This window comes from Mustela nivalis (assembly GCF_964662115.1).
Source record: "Mustela nivalis genome assembly, contig: HAP1_SCAFFOLD_797, whole genome shotgun sequence".
NCBI classification, from domain to species: domain Eukaryota; kingdom Metazoa; phylum Chordata; class Mammalia; order Carnivora; family Mustelidae; genus Mustela; species Mustela nivalis.
In genome coordinates, this window is record NW_028135867.1 from 204,136 (window position 1) to 229,587 (window position 25,452).

Sequence of the window (25,452 nt, forward strand, 5' to 3'; positions counted from 1 at the left end):
TAAAATGTTGGCCTACTAAGTTATTGATTATTAGTAAGTTCTTTGTTCAAAATTTGAGAGCAAGAAGTATTATGTAAATATATCTTTTTGTTATTTAACTAGTCTTACAACATTTAGCATCAAATTTCTTGAAACATTTAAACAAATTAATCACAAACTGGGGCTTGGGCTCTTTCTTTCTTTCTTTTTTTTTTTTTTTAAGTAATCTCTATACCCAACATGGGACTTGAACTCACAACCCTGAGATCAAGACCTGCACGCTCCAGTGACTGAACAAGCCAGGTGCCCTTTGGGCTTTTTGTTTTTAAGTTCCTCAGGTGAGGGGGTGCCTTAGTGGCTCAGAGGTTTAAGCTTCTGCCTTCAGCTCAGGTCATGGTCTCAGGGTCCTGGGGTCGAGCCCTGCATGGGACACTCTGCTCAGCATGGAGCATGATTCCCTCCCTCTCTGCCTACTTGTGATCTCTCTCTCTGTGTCAAATAAATAAATAAAATCTTAAAAAAAAAAAAAGTTCCTTAAGTGATTCTAATGTGTGACCAGTGTTGAGAACTCTAGCACTGGATAATTCCTTTAAATAGCTCAAGAAATTAATTTTGAAAAGCGAACTAAAAGCCTACATAGATTATGATTGGTGTTAAATTGAGGGGAAAAAAGAGATAAAGAGAAGAAATCAGCTGGAACAGAGTGTAATTAGGTACTCAAATATTTGTTAGATGGATAAATACATTTAGGGAATGTAGGGTTTGTTGTTTTTTTTTGTCTCTTCATAAATATGTGAAATGGGTATATAAATTCAAGAAAGGAGTTTGATATAAAATTGATTAAAATGTTAGAACAGAAGTTTTTTAGAATTTTAGTGTTATTATTTCATGATGCTTTTAAGATGATCTCTCTGTAGATGGTGGGAAGATCTTGTTAGCATATGTTTTTAATTTCTCAAGCTTGAATAATTTAGTCACTGAACAAAGATTTAGAATGAGTTTTGGGAGACACAAGTCCTAGATTATGTCCCCACCTAGCTGGGTCAGAGATTTGAGAGCAGGGGCTGGAGGGAAGAGCTCCAAGGACATTTTTGTATACATGCTGATACCTTGGGCGGGAACACTCTTCCCACACTTCCGGTGGCTAGCTCTTTTGTGTCATTTGGATCTCAACTCATTGTTCTATATTTCCTGGTTCATCCAAGTTAAAATACATCCCATTTGTCACTCAACCTTTACTGTGTCCTGTTTTCTTTTTAGCTGTGATCACTATTCATTAATCACTATTTGATCACTGTTCATTAATATAATGTTTGTTTACATATTTATTTTCTCATTTCTGCATTAGAATATCTGCTCCTTAAAAGCAGAGACCTTGTCTTTTCTTTTCCTGACTGTGTCCCCAGGTCTTAGAGCAGAGCTGGAGTTGCATGATAAATATTTGAGGAATATTTATGGGATATACAGGGACATTTATTCATCTCTGTTTTCCATTGTTTTCAAGAATGGTTGGAAACACACACATACGTGAGCTCACACAAACTTTCTATGTCTTTCAACCCCTATGTAGTGTGCGGATTAGTGCTTAACTATTTTGGTTTTTTGTCTCGATGAAATGGGACATGTTTCATAAATTTCATATGCCCTCTTAGTACTTCTCATCATTACAGAGTGATGGTTCTGGGGGATTCTGCTTCTCGTGGAGATAGTATATAGTGATTTTATAAGTCCATGTATCTGGGAAGGAGTGTTTTACTTCTTGGCAGCTTAGAGAACTTCAATCTTTCCAAATTCCATGTAATTTTCATAGCATTAAAGCTACTAATTTCAGATTATTGGTAAGTTTTAAATGATTAATTCCCAGGTTACTTTGAATTAGTCTTTGTTTGCCATCCCTGATTGCAGCTAGTTAGTAAAGTAGCTAAACTTTTAAACTCTACTTGGTTTTAATTTTGAGTGATGTCACTGCTTCTCTCATGGTTAATGGTTCTTAATTACCTGCAGCTTGTCTGGTTTGCTCATTTATTTTCCTGTGTTCCAACACCTCTTGTGATCTCCCAACTTCTGGCCTTTTGGGGGATTTGTACTTTAACTGGGTTCAGATAGGAAATGCCCCTGAGTACAAAGAGAAGATATTTTTCTTCTAACTTCACTATCTCCTATTATTAATGTATTACATTGTTGTGGTACATGTGTTACAACTGATGAACCAGCATTGATACAGTATTAATTAAAATCCATGGTTTACATTAGGGTTCACTCCTCTTTCTATAGTTCTGTGGGTCTTGACAAATGTATAATGTTATTTACCTACTGTTGGTATCTTACAGCCTAGTTTCATTGCCTTGAAAAACCCTGTACCTCATCTATTTGTTTCTTCTCCTCTCTCTGCACCCTCCTTGCTCACCCCTCAGCCTGGGATCTTTTTACTGTCTAGAGTTTTACTTTTTTAGAGGCACCTGGCTGGCTTAGTTGCTAGGGCATCTGACTCTTGATCTCAGGGTTGTGAGTTCTAGCCACCACATTGGGTATAGAGATGACCTAAACAATAAATAAAAATAAAAATGTTGGTTAATTTTTACCTTTTCCAGAATGCCATAGAGTTGGAATCATATAGTATTTAGCCTTTGAGACTGGTCCTTCACTTAGCAATATGCATTTAAGGTTCTTCGAAGTCTTGTGGCTTAATAATTCATCTTTTAATTGTCGAATAATCCGTTGTGTGGGTGTGGCACAGTGTACCTGTTCACCTACTGAAGGAGATTGGATTGCTTCCAAGTTTTGGCACTTCAGAGAATAAAGCTGCTGTAAATATCCGTGTGCAGGTTTTTGTGTGGACACTAGTTTTAAGCTCTTTTGGGTAAATACAAAGGAGCACAATTACTGATCTTATAGTGAGAATGTGTTTAGTTCTGTGAGAAACTGCCAAGCTGTCTCACACAGTGCCTCCCATTTTGCATTCTGACCAAACAGTGAATGAGAGTTTGGTTGTCCCACATCCTTGCTAGCATTTGGTATTACTAGTGCTTTGGATTTTTTATATTCTACGTGATATGTAATAGTACCTTGTTTAAATTTGCAATTTCTTAATGACATACAAAGTTGAGCATCTTTTCAGATCCTTTTTTTTTTTCGTTTTTAAAGATTCTATTTATTTATTAACAGCACAAGCATACGGAGAGGTAGCAGCAGGCAGCAGGAGAGGGAAAAAAGCAGGCTCCTCGCTGAGCCGGGAGCCCAGTGTGGATTTCAGTCCCAGGACCTGAGCTAAAGGCAGATGCTTAACTGACTGGGGTTCCCAGCCACCGCTCTTTTCACATTTTTAAATTAGGTTTGATTTCTTGTTGCTACTAAGACATCTTTATATTATATTTCTTATTTTAAGTCCTTTACCATGGCTGTGTTTTGCAGATATTTTCTCTACTCTGTGACTGGTCTTTTCATCTCTCTCTCTTTTTTTTAAAGATTTTATTTATTTATTTGTCAGAGAAAGAGCGAGCGAGAGTGAGCACAGGCAGACAGAGTGGAAGGCAGAGTCAGAGGGTGAAGCAGGATCCCTGCGGAGCAAGGATCCCAATGTGGGACTCGATCCCAGGACGCTGGGATCATGACCTGAGCCAAAGGCAGCTGCTTAACCAACTGAGCCACCCAGTTGTCCCGTCTTTTCATTCTCTTAACAGTGTCTTTTACAGAGAAGTTTAATTTTAACAAAGTCCCTCTCATCAATTTTTTTCTTTCATAGATCATGCTTTTGGTTTTATATCTGAAAAGTCATTGCCAAATCCAAGGATCCCTACATTTTTTCTTATGTCATCTTTAAGAAGTTTTGCATTTTACGTTTAGGTTTTGTGAAAGGTGTGAAAAGTTTGTTTTTATTCTTTTCATTTGTTTGTTTTTTCTTATCAATGTCCCATTGTTCGGTTCCATTTGTTGAAGACTGTCCTTGCCATTGAGTTGCCTTTGCCTGTGTGTGTGGATGTTGTTCTGGGCTCTCCACTCTGTTCCAAGCACCTGTCTCTTTTGCCAGGCACCTTCTGTCTTAATCACTATAGCTTTAATAGTAAGTCTTGAGATTGGGTGGTGGCAATCCTCAATTTCCTTTTTTTCCCCGCTATTTAATATTTTGTTGACTACTCTGGGACTCTTGGTTTTCCAGTTTTCCATCCAAATTTTAGAGTCAACATGTTGGTATGCACAGAATAACTTCCTGGCATTTTGATTGGGATTGCATTGAGTCTGTCGATCAGTTTGGGAAGAACTGACCTCTTAACAGTATTGAGTGTTCTTACCCAAGATTGTGGACTTTCTTTCCACTTCACATCTTACCTTGCTTGTTATCTTTCATCAGAATTTTATACTTTTTCTCATATAGATCTTGTGCATATTTTGTTAGATTTGCACCTAAGTATTAATTTTTTTGGTATGCTAATGTAAATGGTCTTGTGTTTTTAACTTCAAATTCCACTTGTACATTGCTGGTATATACGAAAGCAATTGACTTTTTAAATTTTTTAATTAAAATTCAATCTCGTTAACATACAGTGTACTTTTAGTTTCATGGTTAGAATTTCGTGATTCATTGGTTGCATACAACACCCAGAGCTCATCCCAACAAGTGCCCTCCTTAATACCCCTCACGCAGTTACCCCAACTTTCCCCTCTCCAGTAACCCTCAGTTTGTTTCCTGTAGTTAAGTCTCTTGTGATTTGCCTCCATGTCTGTTTCTATTTTTCCTTCCCTTCTCCTATATTCATCTGTTGTTTCTTAAGTTCCACATGTGACTGAAACTATATGGTATTTGTCTTCCTCTAGTTCCATCCATGTCCTTGCAAATGGCAAGATTTTGTTCTTTTTGATGGCTGAGTAATGTGTGTGTGTGTGTGTGTGTGTATGTATACCACATCTTCTTTATCCATTCATCTGTTGATGGACATCTGGGCTCTTTCAATAGTTTGACTATAAACATCTGGGTGCTTTTGCCCCTTCAAATCACTTTGTGTACTTTGGATAAACATCTAATAGGGCAATTGCTAAGTCGTTGGGTTGTTACATTTTTAACTTTTTGAGGAGCCTCCATACTGTTTTCCAGAGTTGCATTCCCACCAACAGTGTAGGAGGATTCCCCTTTCTCCACATCTTCGCCAACATCTGTTGTTTCCTGACTTGTTAATTTTAGCCATTTTGACTGATGTAAGGTGGTGTCTCATTGTGGTTTTGATTTGTATTTCCCTGATGCTGAGTGATGTGGAGCCCTTTTTCATGTGTCTGTTGGCCATTTGGATGTCTTCTTTGGTCTGTTCATGTCTTCTGTCCATTTCTTGACTGGATTTTTTTGTTTTTTGGATGTTGAGTTTGATAAATTCTTTATAAATTTTGAATACTGGCCCTTTGTCTGATACATCATTGGAAAGCAATTGACTTCTGTATTTTAACTGTGTATTGTGCAGACTTGCTATAATCACTTGACTAGTTTCAGGAGGGTGTGGGGTGTGAAGTCTTTGTATTTTCTGTAGACAGTCATGTCATCTGTGAACAAAGTTTTATTCTTTCCCAGGTTGTATACCTTTTGTTTCCTTTTCTTACCTTATTTCATTAGTTTGGCCTTCCAGTATAGTATTGAATAGTAGTAGTAGGAGGGACATCCTTGCCTTGATTCCCTGTCTTCTATTTTCTCAGTATTAATATCATGTTAGCTGTGGATTTTTGGAAACATTCTTTATCAAGTTGAGGAAGTCCTCCTATTCTTAGTTTCCTGAGGGTTAATAATGAAGAGGTGTGGATTTTGTTAAATGTTTTTTTTCCTCCCTTCATTGATATGATCATGTGATTTTCTTTCTGTTGATATGATGGATCACATTGATTTTCTAATGTTGAACATTTTCTAATGTTGCATACCTGGAATAAATCCTACATGACCCTGGTGTATAATTTTTTAATATAGTGTTTGCTTTTATTTGCTAATTTTTGTTGAAGATTTTTATGTCTGTGTTCATGAGAGATACTAGTTTATAGTTTCTTTTCTTGTAGTATTGGTTTTGGTGTCAGGGTAATAATGATCTCCTAGAATGATTTAGGAAGTACTCCTTCTAGTTTTACTTTCTGGAAGAGATTTTAGAGAATTGTGTAGTATTCCATAAATGTTTGGTTGAATTTACAGTGATTGGGATTGTTAGCAGTAGCCCTCCCTTCTTTCATCTGATATTAGTAATTTATGTCTTCTACCTTTTTTTCTTTGTTTGACTGGCTAAGGGTCTATCTGTTTTATTGATGTTTTCAAAGAAACAGACTTGGGGTTTATTGATTTAAAAAAAATTACTGGTTTTAATTACATTGATTTCTGCTCTAATTTTTATTTTTTTTCTACTTCCTTTAGGGTTTTTTTTTTTTTAATGATTTTATACGACACAGAGAGAGTCAGTGAGAGAGGGAATACAGGCAGGAGGAATGGGAGATGGAGAAGCAGCCTCCCTGAGCAGGAAACTCTGATGCAGGGCTCTGTCCCAGGACCCTAGGACCATGTCCTGAGCCAAAGGCAGATGATTAACCAACTGAACCACCCAGGAGCCCCTCCTTACTTTAGATTTGATTTTGTTGTTGTTGCCTAAAATGGAAGCTTAGATTATTGACTTTAATCTTTTTTTTTCTAATATTTGCATTCAGTACTGTATTTTCCCTTTAAGCAGCATTCCACACATTTTGCTACATTGTATTTTGTTGAGACTGGTCTCCTGTCATTTAGAAGTGTGTCATTTAATCTCCATGTATTTTGGACTTCTTCAACTATCTTCTGTTACTGATTTTTAATTCCATTGAGGTCTGAGAACATATTTGGTATAATTTTTATTTTTAAAAATTTGTTGTGTTTTGTGGCCCAGAATTATTCTGTCTTGATGAGTGTTCCATATGAGCTTAAGAAGAATGTGTGTTGCACTATTACTGGGCGAAATAGTCTGTGTACATCTGTTGTACGGTAATTGATGGTGGTGTTAAGTGTGCCATGTCTGGACTGAATGTCCACATCTGTCAAATCCTTGTTGCCCTGCTGCTGGATCGGCCCATTAATGATGAAGAAGTGTTGAAGTCACCAGCTGTGATAATCGAATTGTTTATTTCTCCCTGCAGTTCTGTTAGGTTGTGTCTTACCTGTGTTGATCAGGCACACATACCTTAAGGATAATTGTGTCTTCTTGGTCAGTCGATTTCTTTATCATTATGTAATGCTGCTCTTTATGCCTGATAATTTTCCTTCTCTGAAATCTGCTTTGTCTGAAATTCATGTAGCTACGCCATTGTTCCTGTGATTAGTGTTACTTTGGATTTTTTTTAATGTATCCTAGCATTTAGCTTGTTGATATTTAAGTTGTTTCATTTTTCATCAAAATATAATTCACAAAGCATAATAGTTGCCATTTTAAAGTGTACTCTTCTCTGGTTTTTAGTATATTTACTGTGTATATGGTACATACGTCACTTCTGTCTAATTCCAGAATGCTTCCATCACCCGAAAAATAAACCTTACTTCCAATTCTCCCCTCCCCTTATTCCCTGGCAATCATGAATCTACTTTCTGTTTTTATGGATTTGCCTTTTCTGGAACATCTCATATCAGTGGAATTGTATAACACGTGACCTTTTGTGTCTGGCTTCCTTTAACCTGAGAGTAGAATGTTTTAAGACTTTACTCGTGTTGTAGCATGTAACAGTTTATTCCTTTTTATGGTTGTGTAAGAGGCTCTTCCACATTTTATGTATCCATTCATCAGTTGATGGACGTTGGGTATATACTCTTTTGGCTGTTACGAGCAGCGCTGCTGTGCACATTCATGTACAGGTTTTGGCAGGAACATCTGTTGTCAGTTCTGTCGATGTCATACCCCTAGACGTAGAACTGCTGGGTAATTGTACGTGTGTAACTTCTTGAGGAGCTACCGAGCTGTTTGCTGCCTTAGCCACACTGTTTTACATTCTCACCGACAATACAGGAGGGTTCCAGCTTCTCTGCCTTCTTGCCAGCACTTTTCTTCTTCTTTTTTTTTCTTTTTCTTCTATTTTACCATAGTTGTCCTAGTGGGTGTGACGTGGCATCTGCATGTGCTTTTGATTCGCATTTCCCCAATGACTAAGGATGTCGAACATCCCGACATGTGCTCTTGACCATCTGTGTATCATCTTTGGAGAAATGTCTATTCAAAAGTCTTTGGCTTGTTTTTAAATTAGGTTATTTGTTTTTTTGTTGTTGAGTTCTAAGAGTATATTTGCATATTCTGGTTATTAGATCCTTGTCAGACAAATGATTTGCAGATACTCTCTCCCATTCTGTGGGTTGTCTTTTCACGTTCTCCGTAGTGTCCTTTGACACACGAAAGTTTTTATTTTGATCAAGTTCAGCTTATCTAATATTTCTTATTGCTTTGTGTATCATGTCTAAGAAAGCTTTTCCCGATCCAAAGTCATACAGATTTTCACCTGTTTTCTCTGAGTGTTACAGTTTTGACTCTTACATTTAAATCTTTGATCCATTTTGAGTTATATTTTTGTGTATGTGTGACGTTGCTGTTCCAAGTTCATTCTTTTGCATGTAGATATTCACTTGTCCCAGTAGTAGGCACTCGAAAAGACTGTTTCCCCCCCCCGTTAAATGGTCTTGGCATCCTTGTGAAAAATCAGTTGACCATAAATGTATGAGTTGTAAATACTTTCTTTTTGAATACTTGGGGAATCTACACTATAAAGTAAAACCATTCCTAAAGTAGTAAAACCATTCTTGGTTAAGTGAAATGGGTCTCTATTATGGCACTGTGAGTTTGGGTTTGCTTTTCACAGCAAACGCTGCCTAACCCAGTATTCACAGATGTTCCGAGTTATTTAGTCATGTGTTATGCAACTTTTGTTTATCTGAGAACAAATGCATAAATGGTAAGTTGAGTACTAATATTACCTAATAGCATTTGTTCACTGAGGCTAAGTTATATGATTTATTTATTTATTTATTTATTTAAGATTTTATTTGAGAGTGAGAGAGTGCAGGAGCAGGAGGAAGGGACAGAGGGAGAAGCAGGCTCCTTGCTCAGCAGAGCGCCTGATGTGGAACTCAAACCCAAGAGACTGGGATCATGACCTGAGCCAAAGGCAGATGCTTAACCACATAGGCACCCCAGTTATACAATTTAGAATGCCATCATGAAGTTCAAGAACTTCAACAATGTGTAACTGAGGCAGGGAAAGTGATCGACCTAAAGGTATTCAGTTGATGCGTAGGATGGCCAGGATTATGAACCAAGACCCCCTCCCGTGATGTACTACATAACTATGATGTAAGGTCTGAAATTGTCTCAGGAGAGAAAGGTCCAGGCTAATTTGGTCACCAGTGTAAGGAGCAGGTGGCTTTCTGTAGATGACTGTGAAATTACGGTTTGGTATGAAGTCCTTCTCTCCGACACTAGCAGGGTCAGTCTTTGGTTGATTAACTAAAAAAGTCAGTTTAAACAAGTACTCTTAGGGAATGGTACATACAGTTTTTAGCATTTTATTTGGAAAAAATATATGTACATTTATTCTCCATTGAAACAGTGCCAGGTCTTTTCTCTGGAAACTGGCCTGCAGATTAGATTTCTGAGTTATCACAGCACTTGGGTCGCTCAATAGGTTAGGCATCTACCTTCGGTTCAGGTCATGACCTCGGGGTCCTGGGATGGAGTCCCACATTGGGCCCCCTGTTCAGCAGGGAATCTCCTCCCATTGCCCCTTTCCCTGCTCATACTGTCTGTCTGTGTCTCAAATAAATAAAAAGAATCTTTAAAAAAAGTTTTCTATGTTGTCTTTTTTTGCATTCAGTTTCAGTTTCTTTAACTGAATTGAGTGAGAATCCTGTGATCACTCCCTCCCTGCCTGGTACTTGGTCATCTCACCCATACCTAACTTAGCAAAAATTTTCTTATTGATTTCTTTGTATCAAATCTTTCCAAAGTAGCTGTGTTAGTTTTCAAAAGAACAGTGATTTTTTTTGCAGTCATATTTTGTTGGTTTACATAGTGTTTAATGAAAAGTAAGTGTAGGTGTCCTTAACTAGTTTGGGAATCATCACATTTGATTCTTTTTTTTTTTTTTAAGATTTATTTATTTGACAGAGAGAAATCACAAGTAGACGGAGAGGCAGCCAGAGAGAGAGAGAGAGAGGGAAGCAAGCTCCCTGCCGAGCAGAGAGCTTGATGCGGGACCCGATCCCAGGACCCTGAGATCATGACCTGAGCCAAAGGCAGCGGCTTAATCCACTGAGCCACCCAGGCGCCCCATCACATTTGATTCTTGCTGACTAAACAGGTCATGGAGTAGCAGAGTCACAGGGGAATTAGATAGTAATTTATTGCCTCTAAGCATATAAGCCTACCGGAGTATCACAGTATTGTAGAGGGGAAACACAGGATAGCTAATCCTGTGAGACCAATACTTGGAAATAGGTTATGAAAGATTTGGAACATCTGTTCAATGGGACACTCAGCATGCACATAAAATATTAATAGAAATGTATGTGTTTTATGTAAAGACATTCAAGTTATATTTTTAGATGGGAAATTTTTTTAATAGAATGGGTTTTTATTTTTTATTTTTTTATTCTTTTTTTAAGATTTTATTTATTTATTTGACAGAGAGAGAGAGAGGTCACAAGGAGGCAGAGAGACAGGCAGAGAGAGGGGGGAAAGTAGGCTCCGGCTGAGCAGAGAGCCTGATGTGAGGCTTGATCTCAGGACCCTGAGATATGACCTGAGCCGAAGGCAGAGGCTTAACCCACTGAGCCACCCAGGTGCCCCTAGATGGGTAATAGTTTAGAAGAGCATGAATATTTGTGTGTGTGTGTGTGTGTGTGTACACACATATGTGTACACATACATAGATAAGGTCTGGGGTTTCCATTCAAGATGGTGGCATGGGAGGATCTTGATCTCATCTCTTCTATGAAATACACACTGAATCTATAGCTCCATATGGAAAAATTTCCTGTGGAAAAAACCCTACAACTAGCTGAGTGACTCCTACACATTAGGTGAGTAAGAAAAAAAAACCTATGTTGAAGTAAGAATCAGTCTTGCCATAAACCCCACCCCTGGTACAGCGACCTGGGATTGGGAGGGTACTCAAAACCCCAGGCTTCTCCCTGAGGAGCAAAGGGTTTGAGCCCCACTTCTGGCACCCCAACTTCCAAGACGTACATCTAAGAGACAAGACCCCAAAACATCCAGCTTTGAAAGCCATCAGAGCTTGCACCCATGAGACCCACAAGGCTATAGCAAACTGAGAAACAGTTCTTAAAGCAGTCCCGCGAGTAGACTGACCCACCCTGGAACTCAGCACAGAAGCAGCAGACTGAAATGGGATTAGATTTCTGTGAAAGAGGCTCATTTGCTTATCTTAAAGCCCTGAGGGGCAGGCATCTAATTTAACGTGGATCTGGGAGCCTGGTAAGGTATTCTCCAAAGATGGAGCTGATGGGTACCATCTTTGCGCTGTCCTCTACCTCGCTTCTGCTTTCTGGTATCTCCTGGAAAGGAGCTTGAATGCTCGTATGATGCCCCGAGGTTTGCAGTTGCTACCCAGGTATAACTCTAGATCACCTGGCTCAAGCAGCCAGCAAGATTCACACTCACGGTAGTGAGTATCACAGTATTTACAACAACCAAGACTTGGAAATAACTAAAGTGTCCACCAATGGGGTGAATGGATAAAGACAATGTGTGTGTATACGATGGAATATTAACCATAAAAAGAAGGAAGTCTTGCCATTTGCAACAACATGGATGGACCTTGAGGATATTGTGCTGAGTGAAATAAGTCAGACAGAGAAAGAGAAATACTGTATGATCTCCCTCACATGTGGAATCTAAGAAACAAAACAAAATGAAGTCATAGAGAACAGATTGGTGGTTGCCAGAGGCGAGGTTGTGGAGGAAATAGATGAAGGGGTCCAGTGGTATAAACTTCCAGTTAATAAGATAAGCCTTGGGGATGTAATGTACATCATAGTGACTGTAGTAAATAATACTGTGTATTATTGTATATTAATTTTATTATTTTTTATTAGAAATATGTATTATTAGCCCCAGGGTTACAGGTCTGTGAATTGTCAGGCTTACACACTTCCCAGCACTCACCGTAGTACATACCTTCCCCAATGTCCACAACCCCACGACGCTCTCCATACACCCCTCCCTCCAGCAACCCTCAGTTTGTTTTGTGAGATTAAGAGTCTCTTATGGTTTGTCTCCCTCCCAATCCAATATTTTTTTTTAAGATTTAATTTATTTATTGGACAGACAGAAATCACAAGTAGGCAGAGAGGCAGGCAGAGAGAGAGGAGGAAGCAGGATCCCCGTTGAGCAGAGAGCCCGATGTGGCCTCGATTCCAGGACCCTGTGATCATGACCTGAGCCGAAGGCAGAGGCTTTAACCCACTGAGCCACCCAGGTGCCCCCCTCCGAATCCAATCTTGTTTCATTTTTCCTTCCCTACCCCCACACCCCCCACTTTGCCTCTCAAATTCCTCATATCAGGGAGATTGTATGATAATTGTCTTTCTCTGATTATTTCACTCAGCATACCTTCTAGTTCCATCCACGTCATTGCACATGGCAAGATTTCATTTCTTTTGATGGCTGCATAGTATAATATATATATATATATATATATGTATATATATATATATATACATATATATATATATATTTTTTTTAAGATTTTATTTATTTATTTGACAGAGATCACAAGTAGGAAGAGAGGCAGGCAGAGAGAGAGGAGGAAACAGGCTCCCTGCTGAGGAGAGAACCTGATGTGGGGCTCGATCCAAGGTCCCTGGAATCATGACCTGAGCCGAAGGCAGAGGCCTTAACTCACTGAGCTACCCAGGTGCCGTATATTATTATATATTTAAAGTTGCTAAAGCTTAATAGTTCTTAGCACAAGAAAAAATTGTGTATGTTTGGTGATGGATGTTAACTAGTCTTTGGGTGATCATTTCACAACAGATAAAAATATGGAATTTTTATGTTGTACGCCTGAAACTAACATGTGTCCATTATATGTCAGTTTCTTTAAAAAGTAATTGATATTTTATTTTTTTAAAAATTATTTATTTATTAGACAGAGATCACAAGTAGGCAGAGAGGCAGGCAGAGAGAGAGACAGGGAAGCAGGCTCCCTGCTGAGCAGAAAGCCCAATGTGGGCTTGAACCCATAACCACTGAACCAGCCAGGCACCCCAAAAGTAATTTATATTTTAAAGAGAAAGACTATGGCACCTGGGTGGCTCAGTCAGTTAAGCGTCTGCCTTCGGTTGAGATCTTGATTTCAGGGTCTTGGAATGAACCCTGGCATCAGGCTCCCAGCTCAGCAGAGAGCTGGCTTCTCCCTCTGCCCCTCCTCCCACTTGTTCTCTCTGTCTCTCTCTCTCAAATAAATAAAATCTAAAAAAAAAAAAAAAAAGTAAAGAGACCAAAACAAAGTCTGGAAGGATGTGAATCGCTGTGTTAAAATTAAGAAGAAAAAGCTGCTTCTATTTTGAGAAGAGCCTCTTTGAAATGTATAATTAAAAGAAATAAAATGCCTTTAGAGTTAGGCAACAGGAGAGAATGGTCTTGGTGAGGGGCCCCCTTTCCCATAATCTTAGGAAGTGAGCAGACCCCCTGATGTCCTGTGTGTGTTCCCCTGCAGTAATACGGCCTCTTATTCTTTCTCTGATCTTATTTTTCTATGTAAAATGTGGTATCAGTGCAATCATTTTTTCTTTCTGGTTTGATTTTCAGGAAGATTTCAACGTCGATCACTTTGTGTCTGACTGTAGGAAGCGTGTCCAGCTGGAGGAACTAAGAGGAGATCTGGAACTCTACTATAAACTTCTTAAAATAGCCATGGTCGAGCTCATCAACAAGGATTATGCAGATTTTGTCAACCTTTCCACAAACTTGGTAAACCTGAAATTCACAAGTCCTACACACACACACACACACTTTCTCTCTCCTTCATATTTATTAAAAGGGCAGAGTTTTTAGAAACCTTTCAGTTGATTACCCCACCAACCCCACCAGAAACTTGAAGAAATTACCAATTTCATTAATAAAAGAACTAAACTTTTTGGAATACATTTTTTTGTTTTAGTTTTTATTCATTTAAGGTTGCTCTAGTTTGATTATGTTTCAAATTCATTAGTCAACAGTGAAAAGTAAAGGATAATAATACCCAAGGGGTTGTTTTATTAGTTGCTAAGTGATTACCCTGAAGTCTTCCTTGATTTAGACTAATTTGTAGGAGCAAATGTCCACCACTCTTACAATGTTTAATTTACTCCCAGGTATATCTGTTAGCCAGAGCTAGGTTGAGGGAACATTGGCCAATATTGATATTTAAAAAGTTTGGTTTTATAAAAATATAAGAATGATTTGCAGTGAGCTTATCAATTGTTTGTAAAAGCCGTTTAGAAATGTTGAATTTTGTTCCTTGGCAGAAAAGTCTCCTTGTTGATGCTTCATTTTGTTTTAAATCTGTTTGTCCAGAGAAGCACAGAAAGTTGCAGCTCCGTGGGAATTTCAAGAAGCATTAAAATTAATGATGCACATTTGCTTTTGGGAAATATACCACTAAGATAAATATCCCAATAGGATTAAAAACCTAGAAAATTTTACTTCTGTTTAATTTCTATTTTTCTCAAGGCTTATAATAATGTTTAAGAGAGACATAGCCCGTCAGACTTTCACATCAGCTGGCTGAGTATCATCAATTACAGACAGAGAACTGTTCACCTTCTGTGAAAATTTTTCACATTCATTTAAAATGTCATCTAAAGGCAAATTGTTCTTAAGGAAACTTTCGTTTCTCCTGACTTCCCTTATTTTTATAGTTTCATGTATTTCAACAGATTTTTTTCATATTCTATGAACAACATTAATGGCCAAATAACACTTCTGTTGTTTAGCTAGTTATGTAGCAAAATACGGTTGTGCCAAAAAAAACAAGTTAAATCTGGTACTGCTTTGATCGTTAAATAGATACGTCACTATTACTCCTTATCGTGATGTGTTTGTGCCAACCTGGTTTTGCCTTTAGGTTGGCATGGACAAAGCCCTCAATCAACTTTCTGTGCCTTTGGGACAGTTACGAGAAGTTCTGGTAAGTCCCCAATTAATGAAAACAGTCTGCTGTGACGCCTGTTGTCCTCGTCGGCTTTTCTCTAAGAATTCTTTTCATCTGTTAGTTTGGTGGTACTGGTGGTTGTATTTTAACGGTTCATGATTATAATATTCACCTTCAGAAGAGTTGTAAATGATTTCGTTTTTGCATATGCTAAAAACCTAAAAAAACATGTTCGATTTGAAGAAGACATATTCTCAGAGTAGACAACCTTAAAATGTCAGGGGAGAGGAAGCATATTTCCAAATTCAACTTATTAATGCCACTTTGGTCATATGTAAGTGGTTTCTAACTTACGAATGACTTGTATTTTAACAGTTTGTAATCTTGTAAATATCCCCCCCCACCCCACGTAATCTACGTGTGGTTAGGTTCCTGGGCTGATCTACAAAAACTGTGTAATCCCTAATGGAACTGAAGGATAATATAAATAAAATGTAATACTTAATAAATGTTACATTTGCATGTTCTCTCAGAAAAATCTCTGTTGTGGGAATGGGACTCCCCACCTCTAAGCCATTGGGAATAGGAACTCCACCTGGGTGAACAGTGGAGGGGCAGTTGTGGCATCACTTCTTACAGAAAACTGTGCTGCCCTGTCTCCCCTCCCGCCCCCCCCCCCGTCTGTGTCTGGTGCCCTGACTTACGGCCTCTGTCCATTCTGATGCCCTGTCGTAAACTTGTCATAAACGACACCATCCTTCCTTGTGTGTCTCCTCTAGCTTGAGTGGCCTCTTGCGTCCCTCCCCTAAGACAGTGCCTGCATCCTAGAGAGAATATAAGGAGAACATAATTTAAGTGAAGACACAGTACATGGTTAGAACCAAGAAAAATGCGGAGTAATGGAAATATCAGTGCTGAGAAGCCTAGGGGAGGGGCAGGCAGGAAAGAGTTCGTGAAACAGGTAAAAATCTTGAGTTGTGCCTTGAGGTAGCCAATACTTTCCATGGTTTATGTCTCATTTGAATTTTACAAAATCTTGTTAAAGATACTTTTCCTTGGAATGGAAGGGATTTTCATGGTCCGCTGTTGGATTCCACACCAGCCGCTGTGGGGCTCTCCCACTGCCTCCTTGGTGTGCCTCTTCCTCCCGGGGCCTCATAGTGGTGTTGTTTCCCAAGCCTAGCCTTCCTTTGGCCTCCCACTCTTCTCTCGAACCCCCTTCCTGGAGGCAGATTTGCTCTACTCACACAGGCTCCCGTCCCGCCTCACCCCCTGCCATCACCGTATCCCCTCCCTTTTCCATGGCCTGTTTTTATGGCCACTTTGGTCCTGCTCAGCCACAGGCCTGACCTGCCTTTCTGGTCCCAACTCTGAAGCTGTTCTGTGAGATTCTCAGACCACTGAGGGATACGACTATATCTGTCTTCATTGCATCCCTGTAGGCTGCCACAATACTGACGTCCAGGAGGTGTTTCATAATGTTGATGGAGTGAATTAATTCACCTTCCTGTGGAATTTTTGTGATATGCCTACTTCATTCTAGTTGTTTCTGTTAACCTTTGTTTTGGCCCTAATTCCTAATTATCTCTTTATTCATTAGCTTCTGGACATGTTTCTCTACCTCTGTGCTCTGCCTTTTTCTGGTCTTCTGTTCTTCATTCTTGATTCCTGGTATTTCCATACCCACATTTCATCATCATGCATCAGTGCTTTGACATTCTTTCGTTCTCCAAAATATGCAGAATCTAAAGACTTCATCTCAGTGAAGTTAGCCCTCCATTCCTATTTCTACTTCTCTCCAGAAGGAAGCCTGCAGTGCACATGGCTGTGTGCCTGTCTGACCCTGCCCCTGAGTGTGTGTGCACTTACATCTGCTCCCCATCCCCTCCCCACCTCGGCAGCTGTGTACACATGGCTTTCAGAGTCCGATTCGAGCCCCGTCGCATTTCCAGACTCTCCTGTACTTTGCTTCATATTATCTGTTCTCCATTCTAAGCCCCCTCATCCCCATAACTTTCACTGTATATGTCATTCTTCTTCTGGCCATGCGACCCTGCCTTCGTGTCATTATGCCCCCAGGTCATGAGTCCCCTCAACAGTAACTGTGTCTGGTATATCATGTTTTTTTTTTTTTCTTGTCAATATCTGCATAGTACTGGTGCACAGGTATTAATTTCTGTGGAATTGAATGAGATATAGGAAATTGATAATGTGACAAAACAATGTCTGTAATACATTTTCTTTATTATTCTTTTAAAGAGTCTCAGGTCATCAGTCAGTGAAGGAATTCGGGCAGTAGATGAACGAATGTGTAAACAAGAGGACATAAGGAAGAAAAAGGTACCCTCCAGTAGATTTCTTATGCTGCATGCCAGTTGAAGCCCTCTCCTCTTGTCTCCGCGAACTTGTCAGCACTATTCAGCTTTTTTTCTTTTTTTTTAAATTTAGCTTTTTTTCAAAGCTCTCACGCATGTGCATTTTATGCATTATGTCACGTTATCTACCTGAAATAAGAAGACAGAATTTCAGAGGTACCCACACGATCTCAAGATCACCCACTTCCAGAACAAGAAACAGTGATAACTGTTGTCGGTGCAGCGCTTGACAGTTAACGACTGTATAAATTGTCAGCGGCCCTGTAAAGAAAATAGGCCTATATTAGAGACTAGGGGAGAAGTGGGCTTTCCAAAGCAAACTCAGGATTCTGCCGTAGGTTTGCTGTTATTTTCTGATCCTGTGTTCTTTATGTTCTGGTGTTCACTTTAATTTTTTCAATTCCCAGTAGTTAGCATGCGGTGTTGGCTTAGTTTCAGGTGTGTGAGACAGGCAACGGCTCTGTACATCTGAGGGCTCACCCCGGGAGTGTGCCCCTTAGTGCTATCTCCAGTTCCAAGTGTCCCCGATATCATTCATGATCATAACGATGTAGGGGCACAGCGGGCATTGGGAGTCTGGGCTTCTGACTCTCGCCTGCTGCTCTGTACAATGTTTTCTATGTGTATTATTAGCATATTTGTTAAAATCTCAGTGGGGAGAAGCCTGTTTGAGGGACCTTCTGTTTAATTCACCTCTGGATCTCCTCACAGCTTTTGTCCAAAGAATGCTTGTCGTGCGCTTCCAGACAAAACAGTAAGCTTTGTGAGAGCAGGGTGTATTTCTTGCTTTATTTTCTCGTGTCCCCCCCACCCCCCGTCGGAATGAATATTGAGCTCCCAGGGGTGTTCATTATTATTATTATTTATTGAATGGATGACTTTGTATTTTTTTGTTCTTTAAGGATGAGAGTTTTCATAATGTCCCTCAACCTCTTTGATAATATTTGTAGTGTAAAAGGTCTTTAATGATTTGGTGCTTGGGCATATAGGTATATGAGGGCCAGTACAATCGGAGCCAAAGTTAAAACATGAATAAAGGGCCATAAGAAAACAAATGGAGGGGCGCCTGGTGGCTCAGTTGGTTAAACGTCCGACTCTTGATTTTGGCTCAGGTCATGATCTCAGGATCATGTGATTGAGCCCCGCATTGAGCTCTGTGCTCAGCAGGATGTCTGCTCGAGATTCTCTCTCTCCCTCTGCCCCTCCCCTGCACGCGCACATGCAGTCTCTCTCTCTCAAATAAACAAATCTTTTTTAAAAAAATAGGAAAGAAATGCCCATAGAAAGATTCAGGATGGGGAAAAAAGAAATAAGAGTATAGAATATGAGAAAGCAAAGTCTAGGGTTTTTTTTTTTTTCCTCTATAAACTTGCAATAGAATATGGAAGTATGCTTATTCTAGAACTAAGATTTGCATTCTTGAGAATTCTGTGTTTCATAGAAATATTCAAAATATAGCATGCCCTATATATTTGAAGTTAACTTTTGGTCTTATATTTTCCTGCATTTAGCATGGGAAATAAAGATGATTAAGAGTAAAGATGGTGACGTTTTTTGTTTGCTTAATTTTTATTTTTATAGATGTGTGTGTTGAGGCTTATACAAGTTATTTGATCAGTTGAAAAGATTGAAAAAATCTTAAATTCACAAAGTTCGAAAGAAACCTCTGCACTAGAAGCAAGCAGGTAAGCATTTTTTTTTTTTTAACTAAGTAGCACATAAATTAATACTTCACATCCAATCTAATTAGGCGGGGACAGCTTAGTTAGAATTCATTTCTGAACAAGAAGAAAATCCAGGTTTGTGGCTAGAATGTAGCTCCAGGAGAGTGGAGAGCATGAAATGGTGAAATCTATAACACGTTCCTATAAACCCTTTGGTTATAGACCACAGTTCCAACACGTCATTATGCTTGCAGTGTAAAAGTATATTTGGAATCACCTTCCCTGAGGACTAGCAAAGTCCTGTTGATCTTTAAGGCATACCTACCATTCATCTTGGTTTTTCTCCATCTCATTTTTTTTCCTAGACATGCCCAGAGTATTACCATTGATGTATTTTGCACCAGCATTATATTATTATGAAACAGTATAGGACATATCCAGTTGAAATTTACAAACAGGAAAGAAAAAACTTATGAAATAGGAAAAAGATGATGGCTCTCTTTGTTATACTGTGATTGTCTTGTTCCCTTCCTGGTGTGAATTTTCAATCAGCCAGGGTAGATGAGTGACTCAGAAAATGAGTAGTTAGGTCCTGTCAGCACTGTGAGACGCACAGTGGTGCAGTGGGAGTAGCCGGGGCTGGTCCTACACATACCAGCTGGGCTGCCTGCGTCAAGGTCGCCTGGTGCCCTGAGTGCTCTGTTGTGTGACGCTAACAGTCCCTCCCCTTGCAGGCGGAGTTAGGTTTCTAAATTTTAGGAATTAAGGTTTTAGATTTGGAAGGAACTTGAGAGACCATATGCTCCACATGTCTCATGATGGAGATTAAGAACGGACACATCCCAAAGGAAGCGATTCTCTGGTCCTAGGTCTCTGTCCCCTTTCACATCAAGGCATTCAACTAAGTGGTCAGCCTCCACTGTGCTTGTGTCTCTAGCCCGTTGCACTCGTGCTTCTGCCCCATTCGTCCACACTTAGCAGACAGTCTGCACGCGGCCCTTCTGCAGCCCGTGTGTCTCCAGCGGCTCTGCTTCACTGCGGCCCTTGGCAGCGCCTGCAGCCCCTCCAGCCCCTCCAGCCATGTCCATGTTCGGCCCCTGGAGAGCTGGCCCTCCAGTGTTCTTCCCGTCTTTGCTGTTGCTGCTGTGCTCCTCGGATAGAAACACCTCAGTGAGCTCTGTGTCTACAATCCTGTCCCTTTGCAACACTGTCCTTGATAAACAGACATTGTGCGCTTTCTTGCTCAGAATTACCTTGGAGGACTTTTTTCTCTAGAAGAGCAGCTCTGAGCTCTAGAGTCAGGAAAGCCAGAGCAGCGTCAGCGCACAGTAAATCCATCATGCTCTGCCAGGCCCAGAAATGCCGAGAAAAGGATAAATAGGAAATGCGCATGGGATCAGTCAGTAGAGGTTGGGATTAGGCTTCGGCACTGTTCGTGCCAAGCGCTTGCCTTCCCTCCACACCAGTTCTGATGCTCTGGGACGGGGCACACCATGGCAGGTCTCCAGAGATTTTGGGTTTTCTTACAGTGTGTTTCCTCACTACCTGACTGCCCATCCTCAGATGTGGGATGCCTCATAGAGCCCAGCAGGGGCTTTGGGGCCTTTGTTGTGTTTTTTTTTTTCTTTCACTGTTCGACTTCCTTTTGAATGGGGTTAATGCTTTCTAATGTGGGGGGCAAGAGGAAAGTGTATCCAGTCCACTTGATGGCAGATGCACTGTGAGTGATTTCTCACCAGCTCCCGGAGCACCGAGCTTGCTCTTTCTGCCGTTGGGTAAATTTAAACTTGGAGTCCACTGCTCTGAGCAATTTCCCAGGTTGCTGCTAGGCGGTCAGTTTTAGCTGATTGAGGAGACAGCAGTAGTTGGTACTGGGGAGGTACTTGGGAGGGAGAATGAGGCAGGCAGAGAAGATGAGGGGGCTTCGGGTATGAACGGTAGGACAGGGCAAGAGAGAGGAGGGGGTTAGAGAATGGGAGAAGAAGGGAGAAGAAGGGCACGAATGGGAGAGCCCGAGGAACGTGGAGGAATCATGCAGTTGTACCCACACTGACCTAAAATAGCTCCATCCCCTTGCCTGGGCCCTGTGGCCCGGGCCAGGCTGCGTCGGTGGCTTCTACGACCTCCCCGCTCCTCACCCCTTGCACTGGGGCCTGCTGCACAGACAGTTTGTCATGAAAATTGATGGCGTTCAGGTGCAGGTGCCTGAGCGCTGTAAGGCATGGGGGGCGGTGGAGGTGGCAGGTTTTAACTTTGGGAATTACATTTCTCTAATTGTCTCTACTAGCCCTCTCTGGACTAGACAGATTTTGGAGAGAATTGCCACAGAATTTAACCAGTTACACTTTCATGCTGTTCAGAGCAAAGGCATGCCTCTTCTGGACAAAGTAAGACCAGCAAGTGTTGGTTTCGATTTTCAATTTGCTGTTTGCGAATTTCCTGGATGATTTTGGTTTGACCTAGCATTGCCCCTGATAATTGCTACTCTACAGGATTTTGAAGCTAGCTTTGAATTTTTTTTTTTTTTCAGTGTCTCCTGCTTGGGACCCTGCTTCCATTATGTCACACTAGATAGATTTTGTGTAAAGACACAAGCGTAGTCTCCAAACTATGCAAGTAAAATTAATTCTGAATTTCATGTAACTTGACACATCATATGATGTAGTCAGAGTTCATTTATCCAAAGCCCTTGACTGGGTTTAAATGCACGTTTGTCAGATTTACTCCGTAGCTTAAGAGGCAAATAACTTTTTGTCATTCCGTAATTGTCTAAACTTCACTTTGATGAAGCCGACTTACTTTCAAAGAAATCATAGGGAGGGGACGCCTCAGTGGCTCAGTCAGTTAAGCCACTGCCTCTGGCTTAGGTCATGATCCCAGGGTCCTGGGATCGAGTCCCACCTTGGGCTCCTTGCTTGGCAGGAAGCCTGCTTCTCTTTCTGCCTGTGTCTCCTTGTGTGCTTGTGCTCTCTCTTGACAAATAAATAAATAAAAACCTTAAAAAAAAAAAAGAAAGAAAGCAATCATGGGGAGAAGAGATTCATTGTTATTCTCTAGGAAATGTTGGGATTTTAATCTTACATATATTCTGATAGAATTAGAGGCTCGCTTTATATATATAACACATATGTATATAAATTATACACATATATTTGAGCTTTTAGAAACTGTGGTGCCTGGACCTTCTTTCCTGGTCTCTCTGTTCTTGCAGCATATAGCCCACATTACGGCCATGCTGCAGCAGTCCCTGGGAGGCCTGCTGCTAGAAGAGCTTCAGACTTCCAATGTGGACATCATACGGCACTGCCTCCAGACTTACGCTACAATTGACAAGACACGGGATGCAGAGGCGTTAGTCGGTCAAGTACTGGTGAAACCGTACATGGATGAGGTTTGTGCCCCCATGCACCTCATTCCACAAACACAGAGCATCTAATCTGGCTTCGTTTCTTGACTGGGTGCGAGAGAGCTCAGGGCTCTTCCTTGAAGATGCTCTTAGTTCCTGCTCTTCTGGTTGTAAGAAAAGGTTGGTCCCGCTTGGTGCCCATCAGCATGGCAGGAATCAGGCATGTGCTCTGGTCTCTTACAGTGATGCCATAACTCAGGGATCATCTTAATTTAGTAGGGGTGAGGGACTTGCCTAGGAAGAAGGTACAGATCAGAACATTTTCAGGTCAATTTCCATTTCCATAAGTTATACGTTAATGAAGTTGCCGAAAAGCATGACTCCACCAAGGTGCCCATGCCCACTGGAGGAGCTGGAAGACAGCTCTGTGCGCAGGGAAAGTCTGTGAAGGGAAGCGTCTTCGCAGAATTGATGTGGCCTAAGTCTTGAAGACCATGGGGGGCGTGCCTGGGTGGCTCAGTGGGTTAAGCCGCTGCCTTCGGCTCAGGTCATGATCTCAGGGTCCTGGGATCAAGTCCCGCATCGGGCTCTCTGCTCAGCAGGGAGCCTGCTTCTCTCTCTCTCTCTCTGCCTGCCTCTCCGACTACTTGTGATTTCTCTCTGTCAAATAAATAAATAAAATCTTAAAAAAAAAAAAAAAGAAGACCATGGGGGAGTTTGCCAGGCTAGGAAGGTGGGAGGGAGGGAATATTCAAAGATAAAGGGCTTTGAAGAGCGAGTTAGTGGGGTAGTACCTTAAGTCCAGAACTTGGTTACCCAGTGTTCTTGACCTTTAAGGATACAGTTAAATACAGGGAGTCAGTGTATCCTGCCTCTGAGCGGCCGGAGTATGGGCTGCACCATGTGAGGCCGCCAGCAATCAGCAGCTTCCAACTTAGAGAGCGTCGGTTTCACCGCCCCCAGGCTATGGTTATTTCAAGAAAAAGTCCTATTTGTGAATTCTTCATCTAGTGAAGATGAATTAAAATCAGAAAGTCAACTCTGCCACCTTTAAAAACCCAGGAACAGAAAAAAATTCCACGAGCAGGTATAACCCTATCCACAATAAATCACTTTCAATCCAGTCCTGAAAACTAATACAGAGTAGGAAGAAAGCATTACAGAAAAATTTTGTTTTCATTAATCAAGCTGGAAAATAACGGGCCTTACATGAATGCCCTTTAGGAAGACAGTTCTTATAGTTTTATGTTGATGGAAACTCACATTACATTCGAAATGCATGTTAAAACCATGACTGTAGATTAACTACCACTTTCAGTCGTCAGAAGATGCAAAATGGTCAAGAGTCACCCAAACTGAATCCTGGTTCCTCCTGGAAAATGTGTTCCTAAATATTTTCCCCCTGAACTACTGTGCTCTTTCTGTATCTTACACAGCAGACACTGCGATGCACAAACACATCCAGAAGGCCTTTGAGGGCTGACAGCCTGCTGGAACAATGAGGAATTCACCTGGGTTTCTGCCTTTCTGCCGGGCCCAGAAAGTTCTGGGTAACCCAGGTGACGTGTCATGAGAATACAAGTGTAGCTCACACCATATGTATTATCTCCTCAGGGTAGACACCAAAATCCATGTTTGTATATGAAAATCCGAGATGCGTACAGAAATCAAGAGTGATTCTGTCATCTTGAAAGAAAAACACACTGTTGCGCTGCCACATGCCTCGTTTCTTCTTGAGTGACTGCAGGAAGTAGCGATTGCAGTCAGAAATCTCAGAAAGAAAAATTAGAGTAAGGGCAACACCTGAAGTTTATTCCTGAAAATACTTGGAGAACGACTGTGACCAATAAACCAGGGCTTAGTTCATGAGACTATGTCAATGAGCTTATACCATCCCATGTCCTGGTCAAACCCTCATGTCTGGGAGATGGAGGGACGTCTTCATCTTCCAGAGCTACTCTTAGGGAAAAAGGTGGAGACCATACTGACTGAGTCCCTACTTCAGCAGGAGAGCCAAAAACACCTTGCCCCTCCATAATCCCAAATGAAAATAAACATCTCGGGGCGCCTGGGTGGTTTAAGCTTCTGCCTTTGGCTGGGATCAAGCCCCACGTCGGGCTCTTTGCTCAGCGGGGAGCCCACTTCCCTCCTTCTCTCTCTGCCTACCTCTCTGCCTACTTGTGATCTCTGTCTGTCAAATAAATAAAATAAATAAAATCTTTAAAAAAGAAAAGAAAAGAAACATCTCATTTTACTAGTGTGCAGCAGTGACTATGCAGGAGAAATTATTATTATTTTATTATTAGATGATATATTATTATTATTATTATTGTACTATATTGTTAACCTTTTGAATTCGGACACCTAAAATTTTTAATAAAATATGAAGGCCTTTTTTTTTTTAAGATTTTATTTATTTGAAAGACAGAGATCACAAGTAGGCAGAGAGGCAGGCAGAGAGGGGGAAGCAGGCTCCCCACTGAACAGAGAATCCGATGCAGGACTTGATCCCAGGACCCTGGGATCATGACCTGGGCTGAAGGCAAGAGGCTTTAGCCCACTGAGCCACCCAGGCGCCCCATGAAGGCTTTTTTTGTTGTTTTTTTTTTTTAAAGATTTTACCTATTTATTTGACAGAGAGATCACAAGTAGGCAGAGAGGCAGGCAGAGAGAGAGAGAGGAGGAAGCAGGCTCCCCACTGAGCAGAGAGCCCGACATGGGACTTGATCCCAGGACCCTGAGATCATGACCTGAGCCGAAGGCAGCGGCTTAACCCACTGAGCCACCCAGGCGCCCCATGAAGGCTTTTTGTAAAGAACAAAAACTTCAGACTATATCTTTATCCTATCAGTTCCCACTACAACTGGCTTCTGTCTTGGCCAACATTTAGCCATTCAGATAAAGTCCGTATTTAGTGCTTCGTGTGTATGCATGTGTAAAATAAGCGGACAGTCATAAATCTTTAAGATTG

General features: G+C 40.8%; 1 protein-coding gene and 1 long non-coding RNA gene across 2 annotated transcripts; both read left to right on the forward strand.

The window, feature by feature from the left end:
* Positions 1-12,728: 12,728 nt before the first annotated feature.
* LOC309857504 lies at positions 12,729-14,110 on the forward strand. Its single transcript, XR_014307738.1, has 2 exons — positions 12,729-12,876; positions 13,773-14,110. It is a non-coding gene; the product is annotated as an uncharacterized lncRNA (long non-coding RNA).
* A 964-nt stretch (positions 14,111-15,074) lies between these two features.
* On the forward strand, positions 15,075-22,676 carry LOC309857503 (conserved oligomeric Golgi complex subunit 2-like). The gene is made up of 3 exons (XM_082750170.1): positions 15,075-15,132; positions 17,356-17,436; positions 22,347-22,676. Exons 1-3 carry the CDS (start codon positions 15,076-15,078, stop codon positions 22,569-22,571), a joined length of 363 nt encoding a protein of 120 aa, XP_082606296.1. The 5' UTR covers position 15,075; the 3' UTR covers positions 22,572-22,676.
* The last annotated feature ends 2,776 nt before the right edge of the window (positions 22,677-25,452 follow it).